General features: G+C 48.9%; 1 protein-coding gene across 1 annotated transcript in view; it reads right to left on the minus strand.

Annotated features, from left to right (window-relative positions):
- Nucleotides 1–400: 400 nt before the first annotated feature.
- Nucleotides 401–16,376, minus strand: part of SPSB4 (splA/ryanodine receptor domain and SOCS box containing 4) — a 92,403-nt gene continuing 76,427 nt past the window's right edge. The window contains exon 3 of the mRNA XM_065942758.1: nt 401–1,875. Coding sequence (XP_065798830.1) covers nt 1,748–1,875 — 128 coding nt within the window. The 3' untranslated portion in view covers nt 401–1,747. The remainder of the gene's footprint in view (nt 1,876–16,376) is intronic.

Genomic DNA, 16,376 nt, shown 5'->3' on the forward strand with positions numbered 1-16,376 from the left:
CTTGTTGATGGCATGTCCTGCCAAAGTTGCATCCAACCCCACTTTTGGGTCACTTTGGAACTGTTGGCCATTTGGGTTTATCCTGCTCCACCCTGTGCCCCCTGAAGAGCCATCCCATGGATATCACAGTGCTGGCATCCATAATTTGGCCCGTTTTTCCACCATGGTAGTTAGCCTTATATGGCCCCCAGTCCCAGGCCTGTTCTCTTGGCTGGGGCAGGCCTTTGTAAAATGCCTAGAGTCTGGGCTCACATGGGGACAACCAGACAGAAGAAATGGGACGTGCCTGGAGAGGGAAGCACAGGCCTGCCTTCTCAGGGTTTGGCAGCTAGGCTGACAGAAGACGCCCTCCAAGCCCCTCCCCAAAGAGCAGCGAATAAACAGCTGAAGGACTGAACAACAGACTTTATTAGAAACGCTCTTCATTCATCAGTCAATTCACATTAAGGTGGCAGGAGGCAGTGCCATCTGGGGCTCTGGTGTCCCACTGTTGTGACAATTTCCAGTTAAAAATCGGTCTGGGCAGGGAGTGTTGGAAACACAAGAGATGCCCTGTGGTGGTGGCGGCGGCGGCAGCAGCATGGGTCCCCAGGGAGGACAGGCCAGGCCGGTGGAGAAGGTTCCCCATGTCCACCCTTCCACTTACAAGGCTGCCCCGAGGCCCCAAGCTGATAAATACACAGCACATCACACATGCATGCGCGCGCGCGCACACACACACACAGACACACAGACACACACACACACACGCGTGAAACAGAAGCAAACTCGCGTGAGTATCCTCAAGTGAAAAAATAATTCGCTCAAATAAAGCTTTGTGGCAGCCAGGCTGCATCCTGAATGGACAGTTGCCTGGAGACCCTCAGCCCCCCGGAAGGCTCCCCAGCCAAGGACATCACCCCCTCGGGTGTCACAAGGCCCCCAAGCCCCCCATTAGCACCTGTGGACTAAGTACTGCCCTCATCACACTCCTCTTTTAAAAAATGCACCACTACTTAAAATAACAACAATAATAAAGGAGACACTCATTCCCTGGGGTGAATTTGTCAGACTCAGCTTCCCTGAAGAGAGGTGCCCGGAGAATCCAAAGACTGGGGGTCAGGATGGGGAGCTCATGAGAGGGGAGGTAAACAACATTCAGAGAGGTAAGCTGGGACGAGTCTCAACACCGTTTTGTCCACTCGCCAACTCCACAGCTGGGCATCCCTGGGTCACAAGTCTTTCAAAGGGGCAGAGAGTCCCAAAGTGTCCTGACAATCCTGCTGCTCCAGGAGGGGCGCGGGGGGCACAAAGGGCACGCGTCAAGCGGCTTTCACCATTCATTATTCAGAGGCAAAGTTCTCCCCAGAGCGGGCCAATTTTCCCCTGGCCCTGTCTGCAGCGGGGCCACAACACAGAGTCTCCTGCCCAAATGTTTTATTCATTCTCTTGAATAAGGAAACAGGCTCGTGGATCAATATCGGTGGCCGCTGTGTCCTGCTCAGCGGAGCAGGATCTCCAACCCGGCGCAGGCTCCAGGCTCTTCCTGGCTTCCAAAGAGGTGTCTGACTTGGGAGGGTGGCTTCCAAGGCAGCAAATCCTTTTGGCAACAGACATTGTGTTTCCAAACTGGGGAAGACGTCCCGGCCTTTCAAAGAACTGAATGTTCCGGCAAACCGGGGTGGGGAGGGAGACTCCTTGCTGTGTGTGTGGTATTGTGTGACCGAGAAGGGACAGGCCCAGGCTGTGGGTGCCCCTGCTGCCCCGCTCACTGGTACTGCAGATAGTTCTTGAGAGACTGAGGCAGAGGCAGGGAGCTGATGTCCTGCAGGCGCTGGCGGCCCAGGGCCAGGCGGATGCATCTCCGGCACAGGTCCATCAGCGGCAGGGGCTCGGCTGCAAGGAGAGGGAGGAGGGTCAGAGTCTTGTGAGAGCCTGTCCTCACATCTCTCCCACCCACCCCATGCGCAGTCCCAGCTGCCTGCCCCGGGGCTGCCCTTCAGGGCCCTGAGCTCCTCTGAGAGGCTTTCTCTGGTCATATTAGGAGAAACTGAAGGCTTAGAGCAGTGTTTTTCAAATTGTGGGTGCAACAGACTAAAGACTCATAGAATCAATTCATTGGGTGGTGACCAGCGATAAAGAAAAGAAAGGGAAAGAAAAGAAAAAAACACAGAGGCATGCCCATAATAAGGGATGAATACTGTTCCACGAAAGCCTTCTTTCCGATGTACGCGTTCACTGTGTCTCAATGCAAACAATACTCCTCATTGCAGGTCATGATAAAAGTGAGACGGCTGACCTAGGGTGTATCCTCTTAGAAACAGCTGGGGCGGGGGCTATTTGGAATGTCTTTAAAACCTCAAATTTCGTATACTATCAAGGGTGAAACAGATCACCAGCCCAGGTTGGATGCATGAGACGGGTGCTCAGGGCTGGTGCACTGGGAAGACCCAGAGGGATGGGATGGAGAGGGAGGCGGGAAGGGGTATCGGGATGGGGAACACATGTAAATCCATGGCTGATTCATGTCAAAGTATGGCAAAAACCACTACAATATTGTAAAGTAATTAGCCTCCAACTAATAAAAATAAATGGAAAAAAAAATTAAAAAAAATAAAATAAAACCTCAAACTTCTCCTCATAATCTCTTTTGATAGTCAGTGGAAGACTGCATTTTCTTCTAATGTCTATTTCTGGAAAAATTCATGAACTAAAAGTCGTAAGCCATGGAACCTCTGGACATAGGACCAAGCTTTAACTAGGTTTATTGCAGACACACTTATGAAGCTCTTATTCTCTTTCAGGTCCTCTGATCGGACTCTGGGGATACCAAGAGTCCAGTACAAAGAGCTCTAAGGTAAGGCCAAAGACAGCCCTGAAAGTGGAGGAAGGCTCGACGTCTGGAGGTTTAAATACATGAATAACTGTAGTAGAGTTAACATATGCAGAAATTATTACATGCACAAAGACAGAAGTCAGGCCATTGCTTGAAAAGCTTTAAAGGGAGGATACCTGAAATGGGGTTTTGAAGGGTGAATTTATGTGATGTTTTATGTGATGTGAGTTGGGATGTGTTCTAGGCAGAGAGAACAGGTAAAAACATAGAGGTATAAGATAGGAACAAGCTGGGAGGTCTGGAGAGATGGGAATGGTGCTACTCAGCTGGATCAGGAATGAAGAGGATGCTGTCATTTGCTGCCTTATGTGGCTTGTGCAGCCCTAGTTTTCCCAAGCCCACAGGAACATGCTAGAGGCCTGCAGCTGCATCTTAGCACTTTTTTTTGGTCAATAGAACATGTGATGTTTAAAAAGCATTCTATAACATGCTAAGGTACAATAAAACTGTAAGTGGTAAGCACTAACACAAGAGCTGTGATAGGAATAATATCACAAGGGAATGGAAAGAATGGGGGAATGTTGAGAGTACATTTTATAGGAATTTTCATTTATTGGAGCTGCAGAGTTAATGAGAAGAACGCTTAAAATCAAAGCCGGACTTGACTGCTGCATTGGGAGCCACACACAAGAGCATACCCAGGCATCCTTCATGTGGGGCAAGGCTGCCTGGTGGCATATCTGGGTGTAGTGTTGGTGGTTTTAAATGCTCTTACCTCTGTATCCTCTTTCGATCCTCATACAAACTCTTTAGGCTGACCAGGGAGGCCCAGACATCCCTTCATTCCCAGGCCTAGAAAGCAGATCACTCACCCAGAGTTTTGTGGTCACATGGTCAACATGCTTAGGCCAACACCTGACACCCCCCTCGAGATGTCCTTATCTCTCCCCTAGCAACACCCCTGCACCCAGCTCTCCTCCCACTTTCCCCACCTGGTTCTCATCCAAGCTTTGCACTGTCCCCAAAATTAGGCCTCTGCGAACCCCTTTCCCTGCCTCTCCACCTGAATTGTCCCATCTTTGACCTCTTGACCTTCCCATGATCTCCTTTTAGTTCCTATAGAACCAGTGCTTGCTGCCTGCGCCGCTGGACATTAGGGAGAAAAAACCCTTAAGTCCTTATTTAATGAGAAATTGCTACTTACTTACCAGGTAACATGAGAGATGAAATACAGTTGTAGCTACTGTTTACTGAAGGTGTGTTATGTAGGTCAGGTGCTGACCTAAGCTTTTTATCTCTCCCAACTCATTTGCTCTTTAGACTTCCCTGGTGGCTCAGATGGTAAAGAATCTGCCTGCAATGCAGGAGACCTGGGTTTGATCTCTGGGTTGCGAAGATACCCTGGAGAAGAAAATGACAATCCACTCCAGTATTCTTGCCTGGAGAATTCCACAGATGGAGGAGCCTACAGTCCATGGGGTCATAAAGAGTCAGACGTGACTGTACCCACTCATGTGGGAACTGGGTAGGAGCTATTATTATCCCCATTTTAAGGAGGAAGAAATAGAAATACAGAGCAGGTAAGTTACTTGTCCAAAGACACGCAGCTGGTAAATGGCAAAGCTGGGAGTTGGACCCAGGCACCTAGAAACTGAAAACTCTTATCTCTTAGCCACATTTATTGAGCTTCTATTCTGTCCCTTTGCTACGTTAGGTTTATTTCATTTAGAGTTGACGCCATCTACTTCAGAAAAAAGGAGACAGGCTCAGAGGGAAAGAGGCTTGTCTGGACAAGCACAGCACAAAAGCCTGTATGTGGAGCTTCACGCTGCTTCCTTTAAACACCACACAGTAATGGAAGATCACTTTAAAGTATGAAGAAGGAGAGGGCCTCCTGCCTCCCAGGCTCACACAGTCCGAAGATTATTACTCTGGCTCCGACCACTTTTCAGGTCACTGATGCTCATCTCTCCCACCATGAGGTCTGCACCCACCTAGACAGGCTGCCTTGGGGCTTAGGAAGCATCACTATCAACAAAGCTAGTGGAGGTGATGGAATTCCAGTTGAGCTATTTCAAATCCTAAAGCATGATGCTGTGAAAGTGCTGCACTCAATATGCCAGCAAATTTGGAAAACTCAGCAGTGGCCACAGGACTGGAAAAGGTCAGTTTTCATTCCAATCCCAAAGAAAGGCAATGCCAAAGAATGCTCAAACTACCGCACAATTGCACTCATCTCACACACTAGTAAAGTAATGCTCAACATTCTCCAAGCCAGGCTTCAGCAATACATGAACCGTGAACTTCCAGATGTTCAAGCTGGATTTAGAAAAGGCAGAGGAACCAGAGATCAAATTGCCAACATCTGCTGGATTATTGAAAAAGCAAGAGAGTTCCAGGAAAACATCTACTTCTGCTTTATCAACTATGCCAAAGCCTTTGACTGTGTGGATCACAACAAACTGTGGAAAATTCTGAAAGAGATGGGAATACCAGACCACCTGACCTGCCTCCTGAGAAATCTGTATGCAGGTCAGGAAGCAACAGTTAGAACTGGACATGGAACAACAGGCTGGTTTGAAATAGGGAAAGGAGTACACCAAGGCTGTATATTGTCACCCTGCTTATTTAACTTATAAGCAGAGTACATCATGAGAAACGCTGGGCTGGATGAAGCACAAGCTGGAATCAAGATTGCCAGGAGAAATATCAATAACCTCAGATATGCAGATGACACCACTCTTATGGCAGAAAGTGAAGAACTAAAGAGGCTCTTGATGAAAGTGAAAGAGGAGAGTGAAAAAGTTGGCTTAAAGCTCAACATTTAGAAAACTAAGATCATGGCATCTGGTTCTACCACTTCATGGCAATTAGATGGGAAACAGTGTCAGACTTTATTTTTGGGGGCTCCAAAATCACTGTTGATGGTGACTGCAGGCATGAAAATCTTTTATTTTCATGCTCCTTGGAAGGAAAGTTAATGACCAACCTAGATAGCATTTTAAAAAGCAGAGACATTACTTTGTCAACAAAGGTCCATCTAGTCAAAGCTATGGTTTTTCCAGTAGTCATGTATGGATGTGAGAGTTGGACTATCAAGAAAACTGAGCACTGAAGAATTGATGCTTTTGAACTGTGGTGTTGGAGAAGACTCTTGAGAGTCCCTTGGACTGCAAGAGATCCAACTAGTCCATCTTAAAGGAAATCAGTCCTGAATATTCATTGGAAGGACTGATGTTGAAGCTGAAACTCCAATACTTTGGTCACGTGATGTGAAGAACTGACTCATTGCAAAAGACCCTGATGCTGGAAAAGATTGAAGGCAGGAGGAGAAGGGGATGACAGAGGATGAAATGGTTGGATGGCATCACCAACTCAATGGACATGAGTTTGAGTAAACTCCAGGAGTTGGTGATGGACAGGGAGGCCTGGCGTGCTGCGATTCATGGGGTTGCAAAGAGTCGACACATCTGAGCGGCTGAACTGGACTGAAAGGGGCTGCCCTGCCACCAAGACGCCTTTTCTGCTCTCACACCTGCCCATTTCAACGTGGACCCTGCCAGCCATGTTCCCCTTCTCACGTTCTTCAGGGCCATCAGACACCCCCCTCTTCTGGCATATGCCCTCTGGGGGATCTCCAGGAATTCGAAGTCCCTGATTTCAAGCTCCAACTCTGCCAACTCTAAGTCTGTGCCTTTGAGAACGGAACTGGGAGCGCTTGTTTCTTCACTTGTAAAATGGAGCAACAATCCCCAGGTTCCCAGAGAAGATTAAAGGAAATGACAAAATCACAGCGCCTCCCCCTCGGCACGGTGCCTGGCGGGAGCTAGGGAAACCGGCCCCCACTCTTGGTGTATTGGTGGAACAGGCCTGGGCACCACCTTGACTGGAAGTGCTCTCATCCTTCACCCAGAGAACATGGCAAGGACTTTCTATTTCATTTTCTTTTTTTTTACCTTAAAAAAATTTTTAGGGCTTCCCTGGTGGCTCAGTGGTAAAGAATCCACTTGCCAATACAGGAGACATGGGTTCAATCCCTAATCCAGGAAGATCCCACATGCCATGGAGCAACTAAGCTCGTGCACCACAACTACCGAGCCTGTGCCCCAGAGCCCAGGAGCTGAAACCACCCAGCCCGCATGTTGCAACTACAAAGCCCAAGCACTCAGAGTCCATGTTCCACACCAGGAGAAGCCGCCACACTGCAACTAGAGAGTAGCCCCTGCCAGACACAACTGGAGAAAAGTCCTCAGAGCAACAGGAATTCAGCATGGCCATAAATAAACACATACAATTATTTTAAAAATTTTAAAATTAAAAACATTTATTCTGAAAACAATGAAGTTACAGAAAGTTTGTGAGTATGGTACAAAGAACTTTATTCTTGACCCATTTGAGAGTAAGTTGCCAACCTGATGCCCAGTCACCCCTAATTACTTTAGTATGCGTTTCCTAACAAATGGGCAATGGGGTCATTCTCCTGTATGTACTACAGTGCAGCCATTAAACCAGATTATGTGGCACTACTGCCATGGATTAATAATACCCAGGCCCCATTCAAGGATCACCCACAGTTTCAAAATGTCCTTTCTAGCAAAACAGCCCAGCTAAGAATCATTCGTTGCATTTAGTTGTCCTGTCCCTTTTACCTCCTCATTCATTGTTAAATTACAAGGAGATGGTGAATTTAAAAGACATCAGCCTGACACATCTGTCTTAGGGCCCCCAACCCCCAGCCTGGGCCTGTCACAGGGGGATGGCCCAGAAACTGTCCATTAAATGAATGAATTAACTTGCTACCTTGGGGTGTGTCTTCTATAGCTGTTTCAAGCTATGGAAATAAATTGCTCTCAACTGGCAAGGTTTCTGACTTAGCTCCCCATACTCATGTAAACCCCCTGAGAACAGGGCAGGAGGCTTGTGATGAGGGTTAAATGAGTTAGAAAGTATAACGCACTTGGCACAGTAACCAGCACATAGTAGGTGTCAGGCATTTGGCACCTCTGACTATCTCTTCCCCATCCAGGTCACCCTTTGTGAGGATGAGCTTGGGCAGGGCTGTTAATGAGATGGGGTCTACTGGGAGGTCGGGCTTCCCAGGTGGCTCAGATGGTAAAGAATCTGCCTGCAATGTGGGAGATCAGGGCTCAATCCCTGGATTGGGAAGATCCCTTGGAGGAGGGCATGGCAACCCACTCTAGTATTCTTGCCTGAAGAATCCCCACAGGCAGAGGAGCCTGGTGGGCTACAGTCCATGGGGTCACAAAGAGTTGGAAATGACTGAGTGACTAAGAGCTGCTGGGAGGACAGCAATTCTTTCTTTGAGTGACGGGAGATGGGTTTGTATTTTGCAACAGGAAAATTTGGAGCTGTTAAGGTTTGACAGTCACTGCCAGGATTTAAGAGCTTTTGTAAGAGCTTTTAAAGCTCCAGGCACATACTAAGTCTTCAGTGTCCAGAATGCTAAGCCTGGTCAGCAAGCTCAGTTCCGTGTGTCCCCTGCCCACTTAGGAGCTGAAGAGAGGGAAAGAGCTCTGTTTTTCCCCATTCCTCCATAGTCACTGAAATCAATCCAGAGCCCAAACTCCAAAGGAATCGAGGGAAGCAAGAGGGGCTGGAGTCCAGAGAATGACTTTGGCCCTCAATGTGAAAAATAAACCATCTCTAATTTCTGGGGGAACTTTAACTGATGACTTCGCAGCAACCCCAGAGCACACTGAGAAAGTCCCTGCTATGGCTGTGGAGCTTCCAGAGCTCTGAGGATGTCCAGCATGGCCTGGGCCATCCCCCAACTCCTCTCTCTTGCTCCCTCTGGCTTTAGAGCCATTCTCAGAACTGCCAGATGTCAAGGCTTAGAAATGATCACCCAGGTGGGAAGAGAAATACAGCATCTTTCAGCGTGGGAGCCACTCTCAGAAATATTTTCTGACAAAAACAAAAATGAATTTAAAAAGGAATCATTGTTTGCAAAACTGAATTTCCAAATAACCAATAAATACACAAAAAGGCACTCAATTTCAAGAAGCATCAGAGAAGTTGAAATTAACACCATGATGTGACTCTGTTATATGCCAACAACGATGGCTGAAGTGAAAATAAGGTTGTGGTAAATGCTGGTGAGGATGTGGAGCAACTGGGGCTCTCATATGGCTTCAGGAGGGTGTGTAAACTGGCACAACCATTCCGGAAAACTGGGAGTGTCCACTGAGACTGAATCTATGGCCCACAGCCTCCCCTGGTATATACAGGCTCACCAAAATGCATGTGCTTGGATGCTTCAAGAATTCTACCCTCCACCCGTGGTGGAGTGCACACACCAGCTGTGTCTCTTCTTACGCTGTGGTGTGTGTGGTGTTTAGTCGCCAAGTCCCTTCACTCTCATGGGTGCTTAGCAGTCTCTTCTCATGCTGTGTGTGCTTACTTGGTCAGTCGTGTTCGATTCTTTGCGACCCCAGGGACTGTAGCCTTCCAGGCTCCTCTGTCCATGGGATTCTCCAGGCAAGGATACTGGAGTGGCTTGCCATGCCCTTCTCCAGGGGATCTTCCCAACCCAGGGATCAAACCCAGGTCTTCGGCATTGCGAGTGGATTCTTTACCAGCTGAGCTACCTGGGAAGCCCCCAGTCTCTTCTTATAGTAGAATACTAATCAGCCATGAGAATGAAGGACCACGTGTGTGCGTGCTAAATCGCTTTCAGTTGTGTCTGACTCTTTGTGACCCTTTGAACTGTAGCCCGCCAGACTCCTGTGTCCATGGGATTCTCCAGGCAAGAATACTGGAGTGGATTGCCATTCCCACCTCCAGGGGATCGTCCCAACCCAGAGATCGAACCCAGGTCTCTTATGTCTCCTGCATTGGCAGGTGGGTTCTTTACCACTAGCACCACCTGGGAAGCCGAAAGGAACCACAATTACATTAAAAAAAAAAAAAAAATGAACCACTCAATAACTCGAAGTGAAGTACGTATGGTGAAACCTTATCTGTATAGAGCTCAATAGCAGGATGATGAAATCGGGCAGTGGTGACATTGAGCATGAAATCAGGCATGGTAAGCAGCAGTGACTAGGGAGGACTGGATATTGTTCTGCTCCTTGATTTTGACTTCTGGCAATACTAGTATGTTTAGTTTGTAAAAATCATCAGGCTTAATCACCTGAAACTAGTATACTTTCATCCTATATGTTATACTTCAAAAACAAGTTTATATTAAAAAAATTAATCACTGGCTGAGTTAGGAATGCCTTGTCTCCTTGGTGGGTGGGTGTGGACACAACGCAAGCGAGGTACCTTCCCACCTTCCCACCTTTTGGCCTCAACAGACAAAGTAGGTAGAAAGGGCTGACTTGGAATCCCAGCTCCTGCTCTCACCCCCAATGGTCCAGAGAGCTGGCTCTTCCTCCCAGAGTCACATTTTTCTCATCTGTAAAACTGGGGTAGCAACACCTCTATCTATGCCTTGTGACGATGGTATGGCATAACATGCCTCTTGTTCCAAAGGCGTTCTCTCTACAGTATGTCTTATGTCATCAGCCCAAGAGGACCCTTTAAAAATAGTAAATAATTTACTTATTATGGTCCTAAAAATGCCCCAGTACGTCACCCTAATTGACAACAATGCTCTACTCTTGATGAAGACTCACTGGAGCCAGGCTGGATGTCTGGTTCTGTGCTAAAAATATCACAAGGCAGTCATTTCCAAAGTTCTCCAGTGAGCTGAATTTTTGATAATTCTCCACCACTTACCCCCTGCATGACCCACAAAACATCCCAGGAGCTCTGTTTTCTTGTCAATAAAACAGGTGCATTAGTTCATCTGGTTTTGATGGTCTATGTGAAGGCAGTGGAGATCTAGGCACTTGGTGCCTTAAGCTCCTTATCTGGGCCCCTAGAAGCCTTCTCTGCTGATGGTGGGGAGATGCCAAGATACCAGTTATCACCGTACCCCCATTCCTGCATTCATATTTTGAAAAAAAAAAAAAAAAGATGAACATTTTTAAGGTCAAGATATGAAATTATTTTGAAACAGTTTAGACGATGGTCAGCAGATGGGGGAAGCTTTCAGTGACAGCTCTGACATCCGAACTTGAGCAGACAGTTTGTTTTCAGGGAAAGAAAGAAGACATCCATGTGGGCAAGCACACCTACACACCAAATGTCAGACACTGTACTAATCACTTTTCACAGACCGTGGTTTTGGTGTCTAAGGACTCACAGCATTGCCTGCACGCCTCTAGGCCTCCTTCATGCTGTTCCCTCAGCTAGGACACCCTTCCCTATACTGCCTGCCAGCCATCTGTAGGTCCTCTTTCAGGACTCAAATTAAGTGTCACCTCCTCCCTAACGAGGCAGTTCCCCCACCCTCTAGGACTGCATCTATCAGGTGTCAATCCACTTAGCTCACTATACAAATGGATGAATGTGTCATTACCTGCTCACTTCTAAAATACTGCAACCCTCTACCAACTGGCCCTCTCACGGCCAACAGAGACCTCAGCTTACATCTAGAAAGCTCATAGAATCTGGAGTTTTCCTTTACCAAGCTTCACTGTTTCTCCAACAAAAAAAGGTTGTGACTACAGCCAGGACAAAAGCAGCATCTTCAGATGAACTCAATGCCAACAAGCATCATGGGCACAGACACCTCTATCAGGTGGGAGTGCCCGAGGGGCTGGCCCACCCACCAGCTCCCTGACCCAGGACTCAGCAGCAAAATATTCTCATCTAAAGACTCCACTGTGCTTCCAAGCAGATTGGAGCTACACTACCATGGAGTGAATAGCAGCTGCATTTTCAGATGTGTTCAGCGGTTCTAAGAGCCTCTGCAGCCCCAGGCTGAAAGTTACGTCAGGAGATACTCCAGCAAAATGAAAAAGGAATTCAAGAAACACGAAGGCACAAGCTTCCAGGAAATGGGAAGAGTAAATGGATCACAGAAGCAAAGGAAGGTAGAATAAGTGACAAGAAGACCTGTTAGATTGTGATGCTTGGAAGAGCCTCCATCCAGTGGCTATCGTGTCTCTAAAGTGCTGCCCCGCGTAGTGCTCCATGCCTCCTGACCTCTGACGCCAGACCTTGGCTCCCCCAGCCTCAGACCTGCCACTGTGCCCTCTGGAAGTGCTGCTGCACACAGATATGGCACCTCACCATAACTGAACCCAGCATCCTCTCCCAGGACACCCCTGACCCTTCAACCTTCCCTGGGTTGGTGACTCAGGGCAGGAGGTGGGCAGGACCCCTTGCTTCGTCAGCCACACACAAAGCTCACAGCCTCCATGTGCTGTGAGAAGTCTCAGCTCCTCTGTGGCTCACACCGCTTGGCTCCATCCTCTCCTGATCCTCCACGCTGCCATCTGCGGACCTCTAGCCACTCATTTGTCAGGGCTCTGGCCTGGCCTCCCTGGTCCCCTCTCCACCGATACCTGCCACCCCATGAAGATGGATTTTTCCACAGGCACAACCCTCTCAATCACTCAGCCTCCTGGTTCTGGACTGCCTCATCCTCGGGGCCACGCTCCTCCAACCCACATCCTGGGCCACACCACAGACCTCAGGATCGCCCCTCAGTGCCCCTTCAGGAACCCAGTGACCGCCGATTAGCCACCGCCTCTCCCCTCCCTCCGTGACCATTACTTCGCCCTCTCTGCTGCTCAGCCCATCAGCACTGCTTATCTTCACCTCCCTCCTCACCCAGCTGAACAATTCATTATTCCCGGGGATGAAGAGTATGGGAGCAGGCAGGCGGGATGGGGTGGCCAGGGAGTGGATGTACAGCTGGGGGCTGGACAACAAGCTGGGGACAAGAAGACTCTAATATTCAGGTCATGTGTGGCCCGTTCCACCTCACAGCTGACTGGGAAATGACCGAGCAGCTGGCAGCCCTGGGCTCTGGCTGGCCTCGGCCACCATCTGGCAGAGCAGCCTTCCCATCCTCCTCTGGGCCTCGGCTTCTACCAGGGGGGCAAGTGGATTGGCAAGAAGGCTGCGGGTCCTTTACACCAGCTGACACTTGGCGAACAGAAGTCACATTTCATCTTGGCAGTGACTCTGACTGAACCCAATCAAATTAGGCTTCAATGCACAAGAAAAAGTGAATGGCAAGGCCGAGGAGGCCTGTGAGATTCATGTTAGGGGAGCCTTGGAAACCCAGGGTCGTGGCTCCCAAGCTGTTGGCACAGGCCAGGTAGGCTTACTGAGGGAGATGATGTTGAGGCTGGCTGGTGCGTGTGTAGTCACCTCCAACTCTTTAGAGCCAATGCATGCAGCCCACCAGGCTCCCCTGTCCATGGGGATTCTCCAGGCAAGAATGCTGGAGTGGGTTGTCATGCCCTCCTCCACGGGATCTTCCTAATCCAGGGATTGAACCCAAGTCTCCTGCATTGCAGGCGGATTTTTTACCATCTTAGCCACCAGGGAAGCCCAAGAATACTGGAGTGGGTAGCCTATCCCTCCTCCAAGGGATCTTCCCAACCCAAGAATAGAATGGGGGTCTCCTGCATTACAGATGGATTCTTTGCCAGCTGAGTTACCAGGGAAGCCTGAGGCTAGCTGGTTACAATCTGCTATTATTTGGAAGGCAAGGCTGGCAGCTCAGAGGCTGTACCAGGTGAGGCCCATTTTAGCCACAGAACTGTCAAAAGAATAAGGGATCTGCTGACCTGAATCCTCTGTTTCTGGATTTTCCCTCCACTGATACTCTCTGCCCTGCTGGCCAAGATCTCAGTAGGGCTAGAGATGGTGTTCTGCTTACTCTGCAGCCATGCCTGGCCTTGCCAAAGCCAGGAGGTGTTAGCTGCTGCACTCCCCCAGCTGTGAGGATTAATGAATGGCTCCAGGCGAGTGTTGGGGACTCCCGTCCTGGGGGCTTCATGGCCTTGGCCCCTGTTGAGGCTTCTCAACCTCCAAGCAGAGGCAGCCTGAAGAAGCCTGTGTGTGCTGGGGTTTGGAGAGAGTGGGGAGAAGGAAGATGCTCCCATCTCTTGCCCAACTTCTGAGAACCTGGCTGGGGTGTGGGAAGCTGTGCTGGAGAGGATTCCGAGTTCAGCCTCCACCCTAGTACAAGGCCAAGGCCAGTCTGCTTCAGCAGCAAACTTGAACCACGGAAGATAACTTCACTGGTCCATCCTGCAGATGGAGAAGCCAAGGCACCAAAAAAAATCACTGTTTTAATGAAAGCCTTCTCAAGAAGGGTTTGGAGGGATACCCGAGTCCTAATGTCATGTTTGTGAACTCTGAGGATAAAGTCTTGTCCAACTGAGGCTCATCACTCATTCATGTATTCGTCAGACTTCTACGTATAGACGTGCTTTGCAGGTCCTGAGTACGGAGCCAGACACAGAGGTTCATGGGATGGCAGACAGGACAGGGAGACTGAAATAAGTCCAGTAGGGTCTATGCTTAAGAGAAGGAATTGTAGGGGGAGCTGTGGGAGCCACTAAGAGGGGTCACGTAAGCCAGCCTGGGAGTGTGCAGGATGGCTTCCTGGAGGAGGTGGCAATTAAGAGAAGTTTAGCTCTCTTAGCTGAGTAAGAGTTAGCTCCACTGATGGGTAAGAAGGATATCCATTGCCTCTGAAGGCAACGTTACCTCTAAGATGTGTTCAAAGAATCTCTCTTGTGTAATATGGGGGGAAGTTCACAGTTTTCCCAGCAGATACTTTGAGGGAACAACAATCAATTGTTGGAGAAAATCTAGTCTGTTAAATTTTAAAAAGTCAGTGTCCATTTCTCACTGGAAATGGCTGTACCCTAGGGGTCTTAGTCAAGTGCCCATCTGGGTGACTGGGAGCATTTGGGGATGGACCTACCCCATGTGACATCCTGGGCATCACCTGACATCGTGGTGACGTCATCTTCGCCCCTGAGGACTGTGAGACCCCACAGGCAGGGACTGGCTCTTGTCCTTGTGCCCCCCATGGCTCTGCTTTGGACATCATGGGTGTTGGGCCCATGGGAGTAGGCGACCTGGTGCCTGGGGCAAGGGAGGCAGCTGCAAAGAGCCTTCATCTCTACAAAGTAAACTATGACCCAGCTCTTCTGGTGCAGGTAACAAATTTAAAAGTAGCCTTTTCCTACCACCCAGCTCAAGAAGCCTCCAGCAAGTTCCTGCAGGCAGACAAAATTAGCAACACTCTGCTACGGCTCCTTGGTCGGCTGGAAGGATGCTTCTGACTCAGCTGAAAACTTTCCCATAAAGTCTGACTGTTTTCAGCTTGGAGCCTGCCCCAGGGAGCTGCACGATGGCTGGACACTCTGCCCCTGGGCTAGGACAGCCCCCTGTCATGTGGGGAGAGGAGCCCTGGGGGGAGCGGGCGGAGGAGGCCTGGCTGGTGTGCACCCTACACCACGGGTCATCCCAACACCCTTAAGAAGTTTTCTCTGCTGCTGCAGCCATGGGAACAAACTGGCTGCCCCTACTGAAAGAAGCATGTCCAACATGGGGAGACTAAAGCGGGGAGCAAGGTACTCATCCCATGCAGGGCACGCTTGGGGCCCTCAGGGATGGGACCCCCATTCCTCCTGAAGTGTCTCTTTTGAAAGAAGAAGAATGAGCGTGTGGAGAGCAGGAGTTGCCAACCAGAAAGCAAGTTTACTCAAAGTTATGGAAATGAATGGGCTTCCCTGATGGTTTAGATGGTAAAGAATCTGCCTGCAATGCAGGAGGCCCCGGTTCAATCCCTGGGTCAGGAAAATCCCCTGGAGAAAGAAATGGCTACCCACTCCAGGATTCTTGCCTGGAGAATTCCATGCATAGAGGAGCCGGGCTACAGCCCATAGGGTCGCAGAACTGGACACAACTGAGTGAATAACACTTTCACTACTCACACGGTAATGAAAACAGTGTGGTATGGGAACAGAAGGAGCAAACTAGAAAGTCTGAGAACTAAATTAAACAAGGCATATTCTAGACACATACTATATGTATCTAAAAAATCTACAAGGAAGGGCAAATACAAAATTCAGGAGTGGCGGCTTTGAGGCAGGGTGGGGGGTTGGCAAGGCTGAACCACGGAGGCACAGAGGTGCCTGGTTGTCAACATTCTAGTCCTAGGTTGACTGATGGATTCATGTTGGCATTAAATTAGAGAGAAAGAAATACAGGAAACACCAAAGTAGAATGAAAGAGGGCTATCTATGCACGGGACCAATGATGACAGTGTATTGCAATCAAAGGTTATGTTTAATAATAAACAAACAATGCTGTGTATCAGAAGTTCATGTGTGCATGCTAAATTGCTTCAGTTGTGTCCAACTCTTTGCTACCCTATTGACTGTGGCCCGCCAGGCTCTTCCATCCATGGGATCCTCCAGGCAAGAATACTGGACTGGGTTGCCATGCCCTCCTCCAGGGGATCTTCCCAAGCCAGAGATCAAACCCACATCTCTTGGTCTCCTGCATTGGCAGGTGGGTCCTTTACCACTAGCACCACCCGAGAAGCCCATCAGAAGTTGTTAAAAACAAAAAAAGGAAAAAGGGCAAAAGTTAATGAGGAAAATCACGAGTTGGCCTCAGTCTGGCTCAAATGAGAGCTTGGCTAGAAGATGAATTACAGTTAAATTCTAGT

Source organism: Muntiacus reevesi, chromosome 8, assembly GCF_963930625.1.
Source record: "Muntiacus reevesi chromosome 8, mMunRee1.1, whole genome shotgun sequence".
Classification (NCBI taxonomy): Eukaryota; Metazoa; Chordata; class Mammalia; order Artiodactyla; family Cervidae; genus Muntiacus; species Muntiacus reevesi.